At 39.8% G+C, this 14,135-nt stretch overlaps 1 protein-coding gene across 1 annotated transcript in view; it reads right to left on the bottom strand.

Moving 5' to 3' along the window:
• Positions 1-11,089: 11,089 nt before the first annotated feature.
• PLPPR5 (phospholipid phosphatase related 5) overlaps positions 11,090-14,135 on the bottom strand; it is a gene marked incomplete at both ends in the record, with an annotated part of 45,133 nt that continues 42,087 nt past the window's right edge. The window contains one exon of the mRNA XM_082483463.1: positions 11,090-11,122. Coding sequence (XP_082339589.1) covers positions 11,090-11,122 — 33 coding nt within the window. The remainder of the gene's footprint in view (positions 11,123-14,135) is intronic.

Here is a 14,135-nt window from a genome sequence, read left to right as displayed (position 1 = left end):
ATCCTCCTATAGGACCTTCTCATAACTACAGAGTCCTGTAAGGCAGGACTGATAAATTGAGGCCTACGTTGTTAACGCTGAGTTAGCACTTGCACAGCTGTAGAACTACTTTCTTCACGTTTCCTCAGCCTCTGTGTGACAAAACCTTCTCCTAGACCTCTCCAGAAATAAATAAGCAGACAGAAACATCAGGACTCTGATACCTAGAGTCAAACTGCATCTAAATTGCCGGTTCATTTGTCTAGGAGCCTCTCAACTGTAATTAGAAACTGTAATGCTATTACCAACAGTGGCAGTGTCTATTGCTAAGGTCGTAAATTGGGTGATTTGGTTATAATCTCTCTTTGTGGAAGCATGGCTGTGTGATAAGGGTATCAATGAATGATGGATTCAGCAGCCATCACCTCCAGCTCCTAAGCTTTTTATCTAGCTGATATCAGAAGTCCTGGCTGCACACCCATATTCAGCAAAACTCTACTTGATTGCGCATAGTGATCATGATGAGCTCCATTCAGGGAACAGCAGGTCAGAAAACAAATTCCTGTTACATAAATACAGTCTGTAAATATAGTCAATTTATACTTTTGTACACTGATCATAGACTGCAATCTCCTGCATAGGATGGCACAGCAAAAGGCTTAGTCTCAGAAAAAAAGACAGGAATCTATTTGCATTTCTATGTATGTGTTTATGTGGTTTCTTCAATAAAATACTTGGAAAGCTCCCTTTTTGGTGGAGATTTTTTTTTTTGTAATTTTTCATTTGATAGGCTTTGTTACTTCAGTAAGCAACTTTTCTCCTTCAGAATCTTAATATCTAAATAGCTCTTAAAATCTTTAGCTAAATTTCTTTGTCTCTCCTTTTTTTCTTTTCATGCCTTCCCCTTTTCACCGTAATCTCAATTTTAAGCCATCAGTTGCACAGTTCAGCAGCATAAAAGATGCTTATATATCCTGGCCTGTTCTTTCATGTTGACAGGCTGGCTGAAGCATCTCAGTGCTGTCCACCGTTCCAGGTCTGCAGATACTGTGCTCAGCAGTGGGATCCCAAATGCCTCCTAGACAGATAAAAGTGTCTATAGAATATTATGGATGACGTTTAAAGGTCCCATTTGGGATGAAAGGTCCATTTGATGAGGTGCCTTGCAGACCCAGATACAGACAACTCATAGTGCAAAGAATCTACAGTCTAATAGATATAAATCACCTCACACTTGTAGCCAGATACGTAGCAAGAAAGCAAATACAGTCATAAACAGTGCTACTTCTGTTCTGTATTGGTCTTTGTTAAAATAGAACCAAAGTCAAAGGGATTAACAGTAGTGGGGCAGTCACTAGAGGAACAGAATAAGATGAGGGAAGAGAGTCAATATTGTGTTAGTTCCTTGGTAAAAACATGGTCAGTTGTATCTGAAGGATGGATACGAAAACAGATGAGGTGATACTTCCACCGACATATCAGCATGTTGCACGTTTGCATGAAGAGGTACACAACAGAAAATGAAAAAGCGTCAGGGACCCTGTGCATTTTGGGCATTACTTAATCTGCTTTGACCCTGCTGATACAGAAACAGAAGCGTATGGGCAAACCAGCAAAGTACAGCTGTTATTGTGACAACAGCACTGAACACAAAAGCAGGGCTCCAAAAGGACCACACCTGCCTGTGACAGACCTTCCTCAGTCTCATGAGTGACTGTGCCAGGAGAGCCATGAAGACACTGATGCCTGGATCAGGAGGTCTCTCCCCGCTTTCGGAAAGTCTCACATTTCTCCTTGCCTGTACCTCTGCACTGGAACCAGCACTCATGTCCAATAATGCACAAACTGGCAGAACGTCATAGTTCCACCACCGCCACAGGGAAACGGGAGCCTTGGTGTCGAAAAGTGCAAGGCAAAGCTATCTATTTGTCTGTGATATATTCTAAGCCAAATGCTACACTGCAAACCAACATCAAACAATGAGGAAGATGACATGTTTAAACACTGCTAAAGTGTAAAACTCAGCAGAGACAAATGGCACTGCAAGGAAATGGAAAAAAAAATTAAGCTAGATTAATGTATGCTACAAAGCTCTTTATGCCATCTGGCAATAAGCGCAATAAAAGATCAATATGGAAGAGTGAATAAGTTCAAAGAGTAATCAAGAATAAGAAAATGGCATCGGAAAAAAAAGATGGCATCTGTTGCAGAGAATGAATGGAAATCACAACTATCTCATACTCAAGGAATAAGAAATGACGAACTGAAAGCATATTCTGATAACATACTGTCCTAGAAAAGGTCTATGCCAGGATATCTTAAAGCTTCTGAGAGACACAGCTGATAAACTCACATGATAATTCCAGCCTCCATCTGGCAGGTGAAAGAGCCTTTTCCTGTTCCAGGGCTAACCACTGATCTACGTGAGCTTGCAGCCTCCTGTCACAACTAAGTCTGTCAGGAAGAATGATATGAACACAACAATACAACATGCAAATACTCATCAGCAACTAAGACAATGGCCCAGTTTCCCACAGTATGCTGTCCTGATGAAAATGTTTGGTATCTTTTTACCCTAGTAGGAGGGAGCATGGCTGCGTATCTCAGCTCTGGCTGCAGAACACCAGTGACAGGAGAAGCTGCAGCTCTCCTGTGTCCTCCTCACAGCTAATGCAAAAGCTGTGTTTGAAGCCTTGCTAATGGTCTGTGAGTGCAGGCTGGAGCGGGGGCAAGAGCAAAGAAGAGATGCACACGAGAGAAGGTACTGGATTTGCTCAGGTTGCCTGCATTTTTGGTCTAATTCAAAGCCTGATCAGGGTCAGGTACGTGTTTCAGAAAGGGGACTTCTCAAAGCAGGAGGACACAAGGTGGCTGAAGGGGAGCAATGATATTTGGGATTTTCCCGTCACCTCCCATACATCTTTGTTGGTGATTTTCTTTCAGTAGCTCCACACAAGAAGCTTGCTTTGGAAAGGGCCATTTGTCATATGGGAGTGCTGCTCCCAAATACCACACGTATTTGGAAGAATTAACAAACATATGGTCTGATTTGTAAATGATAAAAAGACACAAAACCACACCTCCCACCCTCCGCTAGGTCTCCTATTTAAATCTGGAACAAGTCCCTTGACTCCCACCCAGAGTTACGCAAACGAGAATAGACAAGAGCAGTATCTAATCCTTTCTTGACCAATTTTCTTTTCTGCTATATTGCAGAAGGCATGATACACACAGCCCTGCACATCTTTGCTTTCCCATCAGTTTGTGACTCGCCACAAATTCAGGACATACTTGTACCTATAAACGTGACTGTCAGAACACTATCTGTAGGATCTATAGTGTAGTGAAATAATCTAGTATGATCTGTTTGCTTTACCAGCTGTATAGGAAATTCTTATCCACTGTTTATAAAGTCATTGCACATTATATCCTTTGAAACTCCACTTGAACTCACATTTAAGCCTTTAGCTTAGATTACCTCACTCATGTTTATTACCAAATTCTCCTTGACTCTCAATTTTTTTCTGAAACAATCTCATTTTCTGCTGCTGCACTACTCCCATTAAAATAATTGGTGCCTCACCACATTTTTCTACTTTCATATTCATATCTGCATCTGAAAAATCCATTTTATGTTGGCAAAGGCCTAAGTCCAACTACACTAGTTGGCTATTACACAAAGCGACGCAGTAATATGTAACATCTAATGAGAAAGCCAAATGCCAGAAGCAGAGTGAGAAAGTGAACACAGAGCACAGAGCCATCTAACAAAAGCAGCAGGTATACTAAAGGCCAGTGAGCATGAAGAGGAAAGTTTAGTATATTCTCTTCTGTGTTGAATGTGTATTTCTCAGCAATCTTCCTTTCAACTGAAACCAACAACCATAGTGAAGTGAATGGTACATTTGAAAATCAAATCACGCATAAGATCGAGCAGGTCATAAAAGGCCTTGTAGGTGACCAAAACTTTATGGCATCTCCCACCATAGTGCTCAAAGCTTGTAGAAACTGGCTCTTCCATTGAGCCTGTAGAGGTGACTCTTCCCCTCAACTATAAGAAGCTTTTAGTTTCAGGTTTATAGCAGCATACAGGCAGAAGAGAGTTTACAAACCAAATTTTCAAAAGAAATTACATCCATGAGAGAGATTTTCTTAACCTCTACATGGAGATCACCAGATTTCTGAAGAAAAATTCCATTTTATTCATTCAGAAATGCAGAATACCGCCTTTTACCTTAAATACGCAGGGAAGGCAGGTGATCAGGCAGCAAATAAAAAGCAGCAGCATAGTGTCCAATGCCATGGGAGTACCGACTCCTCTTAATCTGACAAAGAACTAAAGATCAGATAACATCTCATGATTATCTGTTCTTCTGCGCAAAATGGTAATTGACTGAAACGTATACATTAAAAGCAGGCAACATTCCCATAGGAGACCCAGGATGACAGAATTCTGTCACTCACAAGTGAGTCCCTACTCACTTGGTTTCTTTCCTAAAAAGACTCCGTGTGGGAAAGCTCTCACCCTCCACTGACAATTTATAGTTTGTTTAGTCTTCCTATTTCCCTTCTTCTACACTGGTGTTCACTGCCTTTGAGTGTGACTCCATACAAAACCAAGGACATTCTGTTTCTCTCTGGAAGACTATATGCTCCAAGACTACGTCCTTATAATGTTTTCTCTAATTGCTCAGAAAAAAAATGGGTAATGATCTCAAAGAAGATCTATCACCTTGTCTTGACAACAATCCAAAGTATTGCCAAAAGGCAAGGGTCTTGTTTTATTCCTGGTGTTTCCTACTACGATTAGCTTCAATTCCCCTGTCTTCAGCAAAAGCCAAAGGGGCTCTTTGATTGTTTTCCTAAATAAGCACTCCATTCTTATCGCATCAGACTTATCTTTAAAATATTTGAATAGAATATCTTTAAGTTGTCAGTTGCTACTGTATAAACCGAGGTTGCTAAGGAAGAGTAGCTGCTTCCTTAAGCAACAGTAGCAAAAAAGGATGAAACAGCAGATGATTTCTTAGCAGAAACAGCAGACTACAAGCAGCAGTTCTCTTCTACTGCAGTATTTAAAAAATGTAGAAATGCCATCCACTGAAGTATTGATATTTTAAGGCAGAAAAATATAGCAAATCTACCTCAAATTGGCACATTTGCTAACGAGTATAAAGGAGGCATTTTCCTTCCTTCCGAAATTCATCCCCTTCTCACTTTGTAGCTCTTTAGTTTTTATTTTACAGTTGTAGACATGTTTACTCTCCTTTTTAGCGTTATTTGCCTACTTCAGAGCAATTCTAGGAATTCACAACTTAAGCATCTCGCATTCAGAACCATATTAAAGATTGCCAGCAAGGACACAAGTTCCCTGTAGCAGCAGGAAGTGCATATTCAGGTATAATATTGTTACTTAGGGAGAGATTTGTCAGAAGGGTCTGGTTTCTTATTTTTATTTATTTATTTAGATCTGAACATTGTCCAATGAGAACACTGGTGCAACGAATTTGGTTTGGGGGACTAAAACTCTTTACTGGGGCTTCTACTGAAGCCACCCCTTCTTAGAGGATGGATTCAGTAATTTCACACTTGGATATTACCATTGTGCCCATTCTTAATTACTTTCAGAGCATAAAAGCAGTGCTCTGCACCCAGTCCACTGATGAAGCCACTAGCAGGTGCATAATTTAGAGATGATTATTCTGCTCATGTGATCACTTCAGGGAGCTGGCTGCCATGCACTGTTCTGGCTGTAGTCTCTAGGGGAAGATATTACAACAGTAGAGCTCCTGTAGGAGGAAAAAAGTCTTAGGACTTGTCCACACAGGGGACAATTCAGGATTATTTATCTGAATTAGCTACAGATTTGCTGTGGGTTAGTTAGAATCATATAAACCTCAGGGTGTATACTTTTATTCAGAATTAAATTGTCCTAATTCAATTAGATTAATTTACTTCCAAATATTTTACACAGCTAGTGATAACAGACCAAGAGCAGAAGACATGTAAATGGTCTGCCAATGAACACTGCCACTCTCCCCTTATGCCTCGTGAGTATCACATCTCATAGCAGAACACAGTATCAAGAAATGACAGCTGGAATGGAAGAAATTGAGTTGAAGCACACAACAGGCAAAGAACTGTATGTCACCATCTTCTTCAGAAAAAAAGTAGTTGGAGCCTGGGCACTAGCTGATTATATTCCTTCCAGTTAGACTGATCATCAAACGTGCCTGGATCATGATATCCTTTTAGGCAAATGGGAGCTAAGCATCTCTGAAGCTAGCCTTAATGACAGCTATCTTATCACCAACTTGTCTGGGATAGTATTCATCGGACACTGGGGACAGGTTTCATCCAGAATATGCTGTGCTTCCTAGGACTCCCTACAGAGAGAGAACAAGCTCCAGTACTGAACAGGGAACCAAGTACCTAATCCTCTGTGTTGGAAGTGGACTGGGGCTTCATGATGAGGCAAATATAGGCAGTTCAGTATCAAAAACAAACCTATTCAAGTTGTACCATGGCATGGCAACTCAGCAAGTGCAGAGGAAACAACCAGGCTCATTACACAGTCACACTAGGGCTTCCTATGCCCACCCTGACAGGAGTTTTCTGAGTTGTTCAGTTTCCTCTTCCCAGAACATCAGGTCAAGCCTAGAAACCCTACAGAGCTTTTTCAGCCATCCCCACACAGGAGGCGATGACAAAAAGGCAACTTTCTCTCAGTGGAAAGTCCCTGGAGGCCAATAGCAAGAGTAAATCTTAGAATCATAGAATCGCTGAGGTTGGAAGGGGCCTTTTAAGATCATCAAGTCCATCCATTAACCTACCCTGACAAAAAACACTTCTAAACCATGTTCCTAAGTACCACATCTACCCTTTTTTTAAACACCTCCAGGGATGGTGAATCCACCACCTCCCTGGGCAGCCTATTCCAATGTTTAATAACCCTTTCAGTGAAAAAGTGTTTCCTAATATTCAATCTAAACCTCCCCTGACATAACTTGAACCCATTTCCTCTCGTCCTATCACTTGTCACCAGGGAGAAGAGGTCATCCCCCACCTCTCTACAATCTCCTTTCAGGTAGTTGTAGAGAGTGATAAGGTCTCCCCTCAGCGTCCTCTTCTCCAGGCTAAACAACCTCAGTTCCCTCAGTCGTTCCTCGTAATATTGGTCCTCCAGACCCCTCACCAGCTTTGTAGCCCTTCTCTGGACACGCTCCAACACCTCAATGTCCTTCTTGTAGTGAGGGGCTCAAAACTGAACACAGTACTCGAGGTGGGGCCTCACCAGTGCCGAGTACAGGGGGAGGATCACTTCCCTAGTCCTGCTCACCACACTATTCCTGATACAGGCCAGGATGCACAACCCTAGGCACGCAGCAGAGGTTCCAGTGAGCAGAGAGACTGCGAAGCTTTCCTTTACCTTCCTTTGTGGAAGTCCCTGAAAACCAAAAGGCCTAGAAAGTGAAGAAGGCCAAAAGCTGAAGCCATGATAGGTCCCCATTCATTTGGCTTTCCACTTGTCCAAGTAAGAACCAGGCAGCCGCTGGCTCCAGCTGCAGTTGTGCTTGTAGTACACTTCAGGGTGAGGGCATGGTATCTTGCCTGATCTGTCCGGTTTCTCAAAGGTACTTGAGGGGTGATGAAAATTGCTGGTGTACAGCAGGCAAGCCTGGTGTGTCAGGATTGAGTCAGCTGTCAGAGGCAGAGCCTGGTGAAGATGCTCTTGGTGTGGCTGAAGGAAGTTGCTGCAGGGCTGAGAGGTCTGCTCGCCCTTCTGCCTGCAAATGCTCCTGAGTGTCCCCCAAGGCCAACGCTATGCAGATGGCCAGGGATGTATTTGATCAAAGCAGACCCAGATTATCTGTTACTAAAATGTAATGCACTCTGCTTTTTGCATGGCAAGCCTCAGAAACACCAAAATTAGACTTCAGAAGAGTACAGAAAGCTCCGTGCTAACATAGTGTGCAAATGGACTGTTGCACTTACTGTGATCTTGGACAGCAACAAAATTCAAAGGCAACAGCAAAAAGCAAAGAAAATTGCAGCTGAAAAATACCAACATTATCTTCCTTTAATACATATTGTTAAAATGAAAATTTTTAGAAGCTGAAGAGATGTGAGCCCAGATGCTATCACCGTATGTCTTCTGCAGTTCATGATTACAAACAAACAGCAGAATACATATATGGAATCTAAAGTGGTATGGATACGAGCCCAGCTGGTGTCCCCATATGCCTTATGAATTCCATTTTTAGGAACACAGCAGCATATACCATTAGAGATGCTTCTTAAACATCTCATTTATAAATAGAGTGGAGCTGTTGCCCTGAAGTACACACAGAAAAGGTCCACAAGGATCATAAAACCAGCTGCATTCAAAACCACTGAAACAGTTCAAACACAGCGTTTTTGTTAGGAACCACTCTGCACCAGAATATTCCCTGAACGAAGGATGATGCTTGTTTGTCATAGGCTCCTCACTGGGATTTTTTTTTAAAAGCAACCACCAAAAGGCCATTTTAGTCAGAAAACGCCCACTTACTTTTGTTTTGGCTTTTTCAGGTCCAGAATGGAAGAGCAAAGGCCCAAGTTCCAGGACAGTGGAGAGGTACACGTGTGGGGGAGGTAAATTCTTGCCACTTCTGAAAAATCAATCGAAGTAGGGTCTGGAGCTCGGCCGGTCCATGTCCTGGGGAAGAGTCTTTCACCAACAGGCTGTGGACTCTTCTGCAATACAGCTCCTCTTCTCCTGCTTTTCAATTTCACCAGAATCACCTCTAAGGGAAGGTAGTTAACTGTGTGGATTCCTGGTTAATTGTGAAAATACATCACTAAATGCAGTTGACTTAAAAATCATCATTTCATGTACACTATCAAGCAAAATATATCTAGAGCGGATATCTAAAAAAAATACACCACATATGAATGAAAAATTATTTTATTTAAAAATACATTATACAGCAGAGTGTCTGTCTTTGTTTTCTCACTGCTGGTTCACAGAGATAATATGATAAATTTAACCCAAATATTTGACTGGGAAAGATCCTGAGAGAGAAAGAGACCAGTTACAAGCTGATGATATACAGTACACTGAAAAAGAGTCATCTCTTTTAACATAAAAGAATCTCTTGGTAATCTTATAAATCAGATATAAAAAATGCAGGTTTGCTACCATGCAAAAAAATGAGTGAAGATTTCATTTAAATCTGCACACAGAAAAATCATTAGTACCTTGGACCCTAAATAGCTAGACTAAGAGAAGGGTAAGTGTGCCTAACGTGGTGATACAAACTTTGGACCTACTACAATTTTGTAAACATAGTTGATGATAGTCTAATAAAGGTGGATTTTCAATCACCTAGGTAATGCTGTTGTAGCTAAGGGCTCTATTCTAGGACTTTTCTCCCCACTGATGTATTTCTTTATTCTCCACTTCTCAGCTTAGCACAATGACTTCATGAGATATACTCTATTGCACTCAAAGATGACTTGGCCTTGCCCTGTTTGCCAAGCACTATTTAGGTAGCTGTATTTCAGTGAAAGCAGAGGTTAAAATAAAATGTAAAAAGCAGGTGTTACCTGGATGACCATGTGGGAGTGCATTAAAATTCATCATAGAACACACATACCTGATTCTACAGCCTTATGTTTCAAACATCTTCTAACAATGATTAATGCACAGGAAATACACTGAATCATGGAAAATTTAAGCCCTAGAATGTTCAACAGCCTGCACTGAACATTACTATTCCCAATTTGTCTATAGTGTTAGTGTTGTATCAGCTGGTGCCAGAGGAAAACTTTCTGGCAGATATTAAGAGCATCTTCAGGATCTACAATATTCAGATCCATTTGGGGCTCAATTTTTACAGGACAACTTCACTACGAATAGTCAGCAGGGCTGTCTTTTCAAGGGGAGGCTCAATTTGATTATTCACAGCGATAACAGAGATATGGTAACATTGCCTGATGTTAAAGAAAAATCAATTCGTCAACACCGCACAGACTGACAGATTTTTTTGCAAGAATATGGCCCTAAAACACAAACAGAGACAGAAAGATTTGTAGAGGGAAAGTCTGCCTGTCCTGGTCACTTAGGCTGAAGAAAATTAATGAAATCATTTTGTTTTTTTCATGAGTGCTCCAACATGAAAAAGAAGAGTAGAAGCTCATATGCACTTTTCTCACTAAGCCAGTGACCCTCTTCTTATCTTAGCACCCATTCTCCCAGCATAATATCAGGGTGTAAAACAAATATAAGAAGGTGCAGGCTTCCTTGAATAATTTGTTTAAACGATTTATGAATAGCATGGCTTCCCATCAGATATGCTGAGCTAAGAATGGAGCCCTTAACCTTTCATCGGATATCATTAGTAATAAAGAATATATCAATGATCAAACTTTCTATATTATTTTCATTTCTTTTAACCTAGATACATATATATCATTCAAGACATTCAAGAACTACAAAACAACAATTCAACTACAATTATGTCAGGAAAATATCCAAATAAATAAACTTCTAATTATGATACAATACTTATTACAGTAAAAATTGGCATTTTTTTTTTTCTCTTCAAAAGCAGAAGCACCAGTCTTACATATAACATACTGTTTGAATGATATCTTACATGGAATACAGCGTAATACAATGTGCAAACAGCATTTTCATACAGAACATAATATTTGTCTAGTCTTTATACACTGAAACCGCCTCAAATGGAAACACGTTCATGCTGAATTAAAAACGTAGATTTTAAAAATCAAAGTAAAATCAAAATATGAAGTTCTGTTGGAATAGGTACACGAACCATTAAAAACTATGAGAAGCCAAAATAGAGGGTATTGTCAGATAAATATAATTAGTGCTCAGTTTGTCCCACCCCATCAAAAAGTAAACATTTAATATTTTTGCTAGAAAGTAAAGTGACGTTCTAATATTTAAGAATTCTTCAAAATGTTGGTATCATTTTAATGATGTAAAAATCAAGTCAGAAATAGGACTTCTAAAAATTTCTTATTTTTGAATCACTGCAATTATCGTGTGTGGGCTGTGAAAAGAGATGAAGTCCAATGGAGTGAATATACATCAGCATCAACATCATGTGACTTCTGCAAAGGCCGTGATGTGGTTCTACGAGTTAAAGGAAAAACAAACAGATAAAACCCCAGAAACCACGCAGATAGACATCAGTTGCCATTGTGAAACTTTTTGTCTCATGCTCTAGGGACAGCCTTATGCCTAAATACTATTGCAGGATGATAAAAACAAAACTGGTTTTAACTGCAGTGCTCTCACTCACTCCCATAGCAATTCTTTGTTGACAGCTAGAAGACTAGATATTGAAGTACGCTTGAATAAAGTAATTAGGTGCGATGGTTCTACAATATTTTAGTTTTAGATGGGGTTTTTAAAATTAACTAACAATGTGAATAATTGAGTTAGCTGTACTTTTATTGCTACCTTATTCATAATTTAAAGCAAAATTGCTAGAAATTAAAGTTACAGTTTATGTCAGATTATAATATTCTGTTTCAGTGTTAATACAATTTTAATGTATTTTTTTAAAGATTAATTGCTCCTCATGGATGGCACAGAATCAAGTAGCAAAATGTTACAAAATTGCATTCAGCAGTTGAGAATTCCTATTCAAAATTTCTATCTCAGAATCACTACAGTGTCCTCTTCATTTCCAAGATTATTCTCATCTTTCCTTCAACAGGACAATTCTTATGAATACGAAGATGCATATCAGAATGTGAATATACTATGTGTGACTTTTCACAGTAAAAATGCAGCATCCCAAAGAGCTTTGCTGCTTTTTTTATGCTTGTACCTAAGCAAGTGCCTCTGTAAATATTTGGTAGATGAAGACTCAACCACACAGGGATGTGCAGGATCCAAAGGAACTGCACATTCCCTTTAGGCACACAGTACCCTTGACTGCTACCATTTTTTTATAAAACATGCAATGTGTAAAATTAATAAAGGGAACCTTGATGTCAAGCCACATACTTGTTCCCCAGCACAATAATGCAGAAAGGGAAATAGTACCATGCAAAGCACTGAGGATTTCTCTCATCGCCTCCCCTCCTGGAGCAGACCAAAGTCAAAAGAGAGGTGGTGTAAGCTGAAGAGGAGGGGGGGATGTAGATAACTCATGGAGAGTGGGATAGATCTCCTTTTTTTGGTTAAGGGAAGGTGTTCTAAGTCCTTCAGAAAAATCCTGTATCACACACCATAGAAAGTGCTGGAGAGAAACAGTGGCCACCACACAAGTTTATATTTCTCAGTTCTTCTTTAAACTGTCTGGATATTTGTCTGTGTGGGGGGTGGGGCAGGCAGGCATCTTTCATTTTCACATTACGGAAAAGAATTTAGAAATACGCTGAGTGGGAGCACAGGAGATCTGTCTCCTGTTCCCCCCTCTCCAAACAAGGGTGGCAGCTTTGCTTCCTCTCTGCTATAACTGTAGTGTGTCCAGGAGGAGGAGCTCTCTCCCCCCTCCCCTATAATATGCATTTTAGCTCTAGCAATGTTCTTGCTGTATTTTATGACAGCTTTCATAAGGGAACACCACCAAATAGTAAGCATCTATGTACATTCTTCTCCAAAACTGAATATATTTTAAGTAAGTAACAATGATTAAATCATAGCCAGAACATTTTTTAAAAAGCATCAGGAAAAAAAAATGATAGTGCAACTTTCTGTGAAAATGTTTTCAGTAAACAATATTAGCAAATATCATTGTTTCCAGATTTTGATTCTGCAGAAGAAAAGCAAAATTAGATTTCCTAATTAGAAAACAAAACCTTAACATTTCAAAGCACTGTAGTTGGCTGGTCATCTTCTGCTTTCATACATTAGGCAACCTCAATGACTCTGGAGTTGCTGTGAGGCTATTATGACATTTTCCTCACAGTATTTACTTTATTTTTCCTTATTTAGACCTGAAAAATATCCTGTTAACTTAAACTAGCATCAGTCTAAAAATATTCACTTTATTGATACATAAGACAGTTTAAAAATGAGGAATTAGAGGAAAAAATTTCCTCGTTATTTATTCTAATCAGTTCTTTTAAGTCCTGCTGTGTGCTATCCCTTTCTCTATGTGACGTACACTTGTCTGTGGTGCGGAGAACCAAATGCTCTTTCATGTGGCATTAATTCAGGACTGGATAACTATTACTTAGGAAAGGAGAATGTGGTTCACACTCCTGCCAGCTATACTTCCAAAATGAGAAGGTCATCATCCGTGGAAGGACATGCAGAACATGGGATATAACACAGAAGAAAATCTCCCTTCCTCAATAAACCCTCAGAGACAACCGCTAAGCTACTGATCACAAAGCTATTGATTTGGACCTACTGAAGACTTGTCAATTCATTCCAATGGACTCAGCAGGGTGATGCATAACTAGGTCAAAATTAATCACTTGCCGATGGCAAGAATCACTGATACAGATTCATGCAACTGTCTGGGTATTCACGCTTTTCATATGTTATCATTTCAGGGAAAAGTACAAATAAGCCTTGCTGAGACTCTTTACAGAAGAAGGTATCCCTCTAGAACAACCGCATTTCAACTCTCTTACTATGCTTTTTTACTTCTGCTTAGATTTATTGTGACCAAGTTCAGTGTGAGATACTAACCACTGTCAGCAAACAGATTCACACAGATACAGGAGACAAGCAAAAAACCATGCACAAGATCTCAGCTTCTCCAACTCCATGGGAAATTACTTTCCCTACAGTACTCAAAAAGAATGAGAATATGCCGAGGGCCTGCTCAACGGCAGCAGTTTCAGAGAGGCACACCAGCTTTTGCATTACTCATTCTGAATTGACAGTATCAGCTTGGTGTCAGCACCATGTGAACAAAGCATGCTTCATAACCGTGCTCTCACACCACTAACAGAAAAATGAAAGCTAAAGGCTAAGCCTTGAGTGCAAGTTTCTGAGGGGAAATGATCCATACCTGTATATCTTCTGTTAAGATTTTAATTAATTTCTGTTTAAGCAATTCTATAATGTTAAAGCATCAAAAAAAATCATAAAACTTTTCTGTGCTTTGCAGTTTTCATTTCTTTGTTCTACTCTCGTGAATACATTTAGACATATTCAAAACTAATCATCCTAAAAAAGA

This window comes from Vanellus vanellus (assembly GCF_965231255.1).
Source record: "Vanellus vanellus genome assembly, chromosome: 5".
Taxonomy (NCBI): Eukaryota; Metazoa; Chordata; class Aves; order Charadriiformes; family Charadriidae; genus Vanellus; species Vanellus vanellus.
This window is presented reverse-complemented; position numbering and strand designations above follow the sequence as displayed.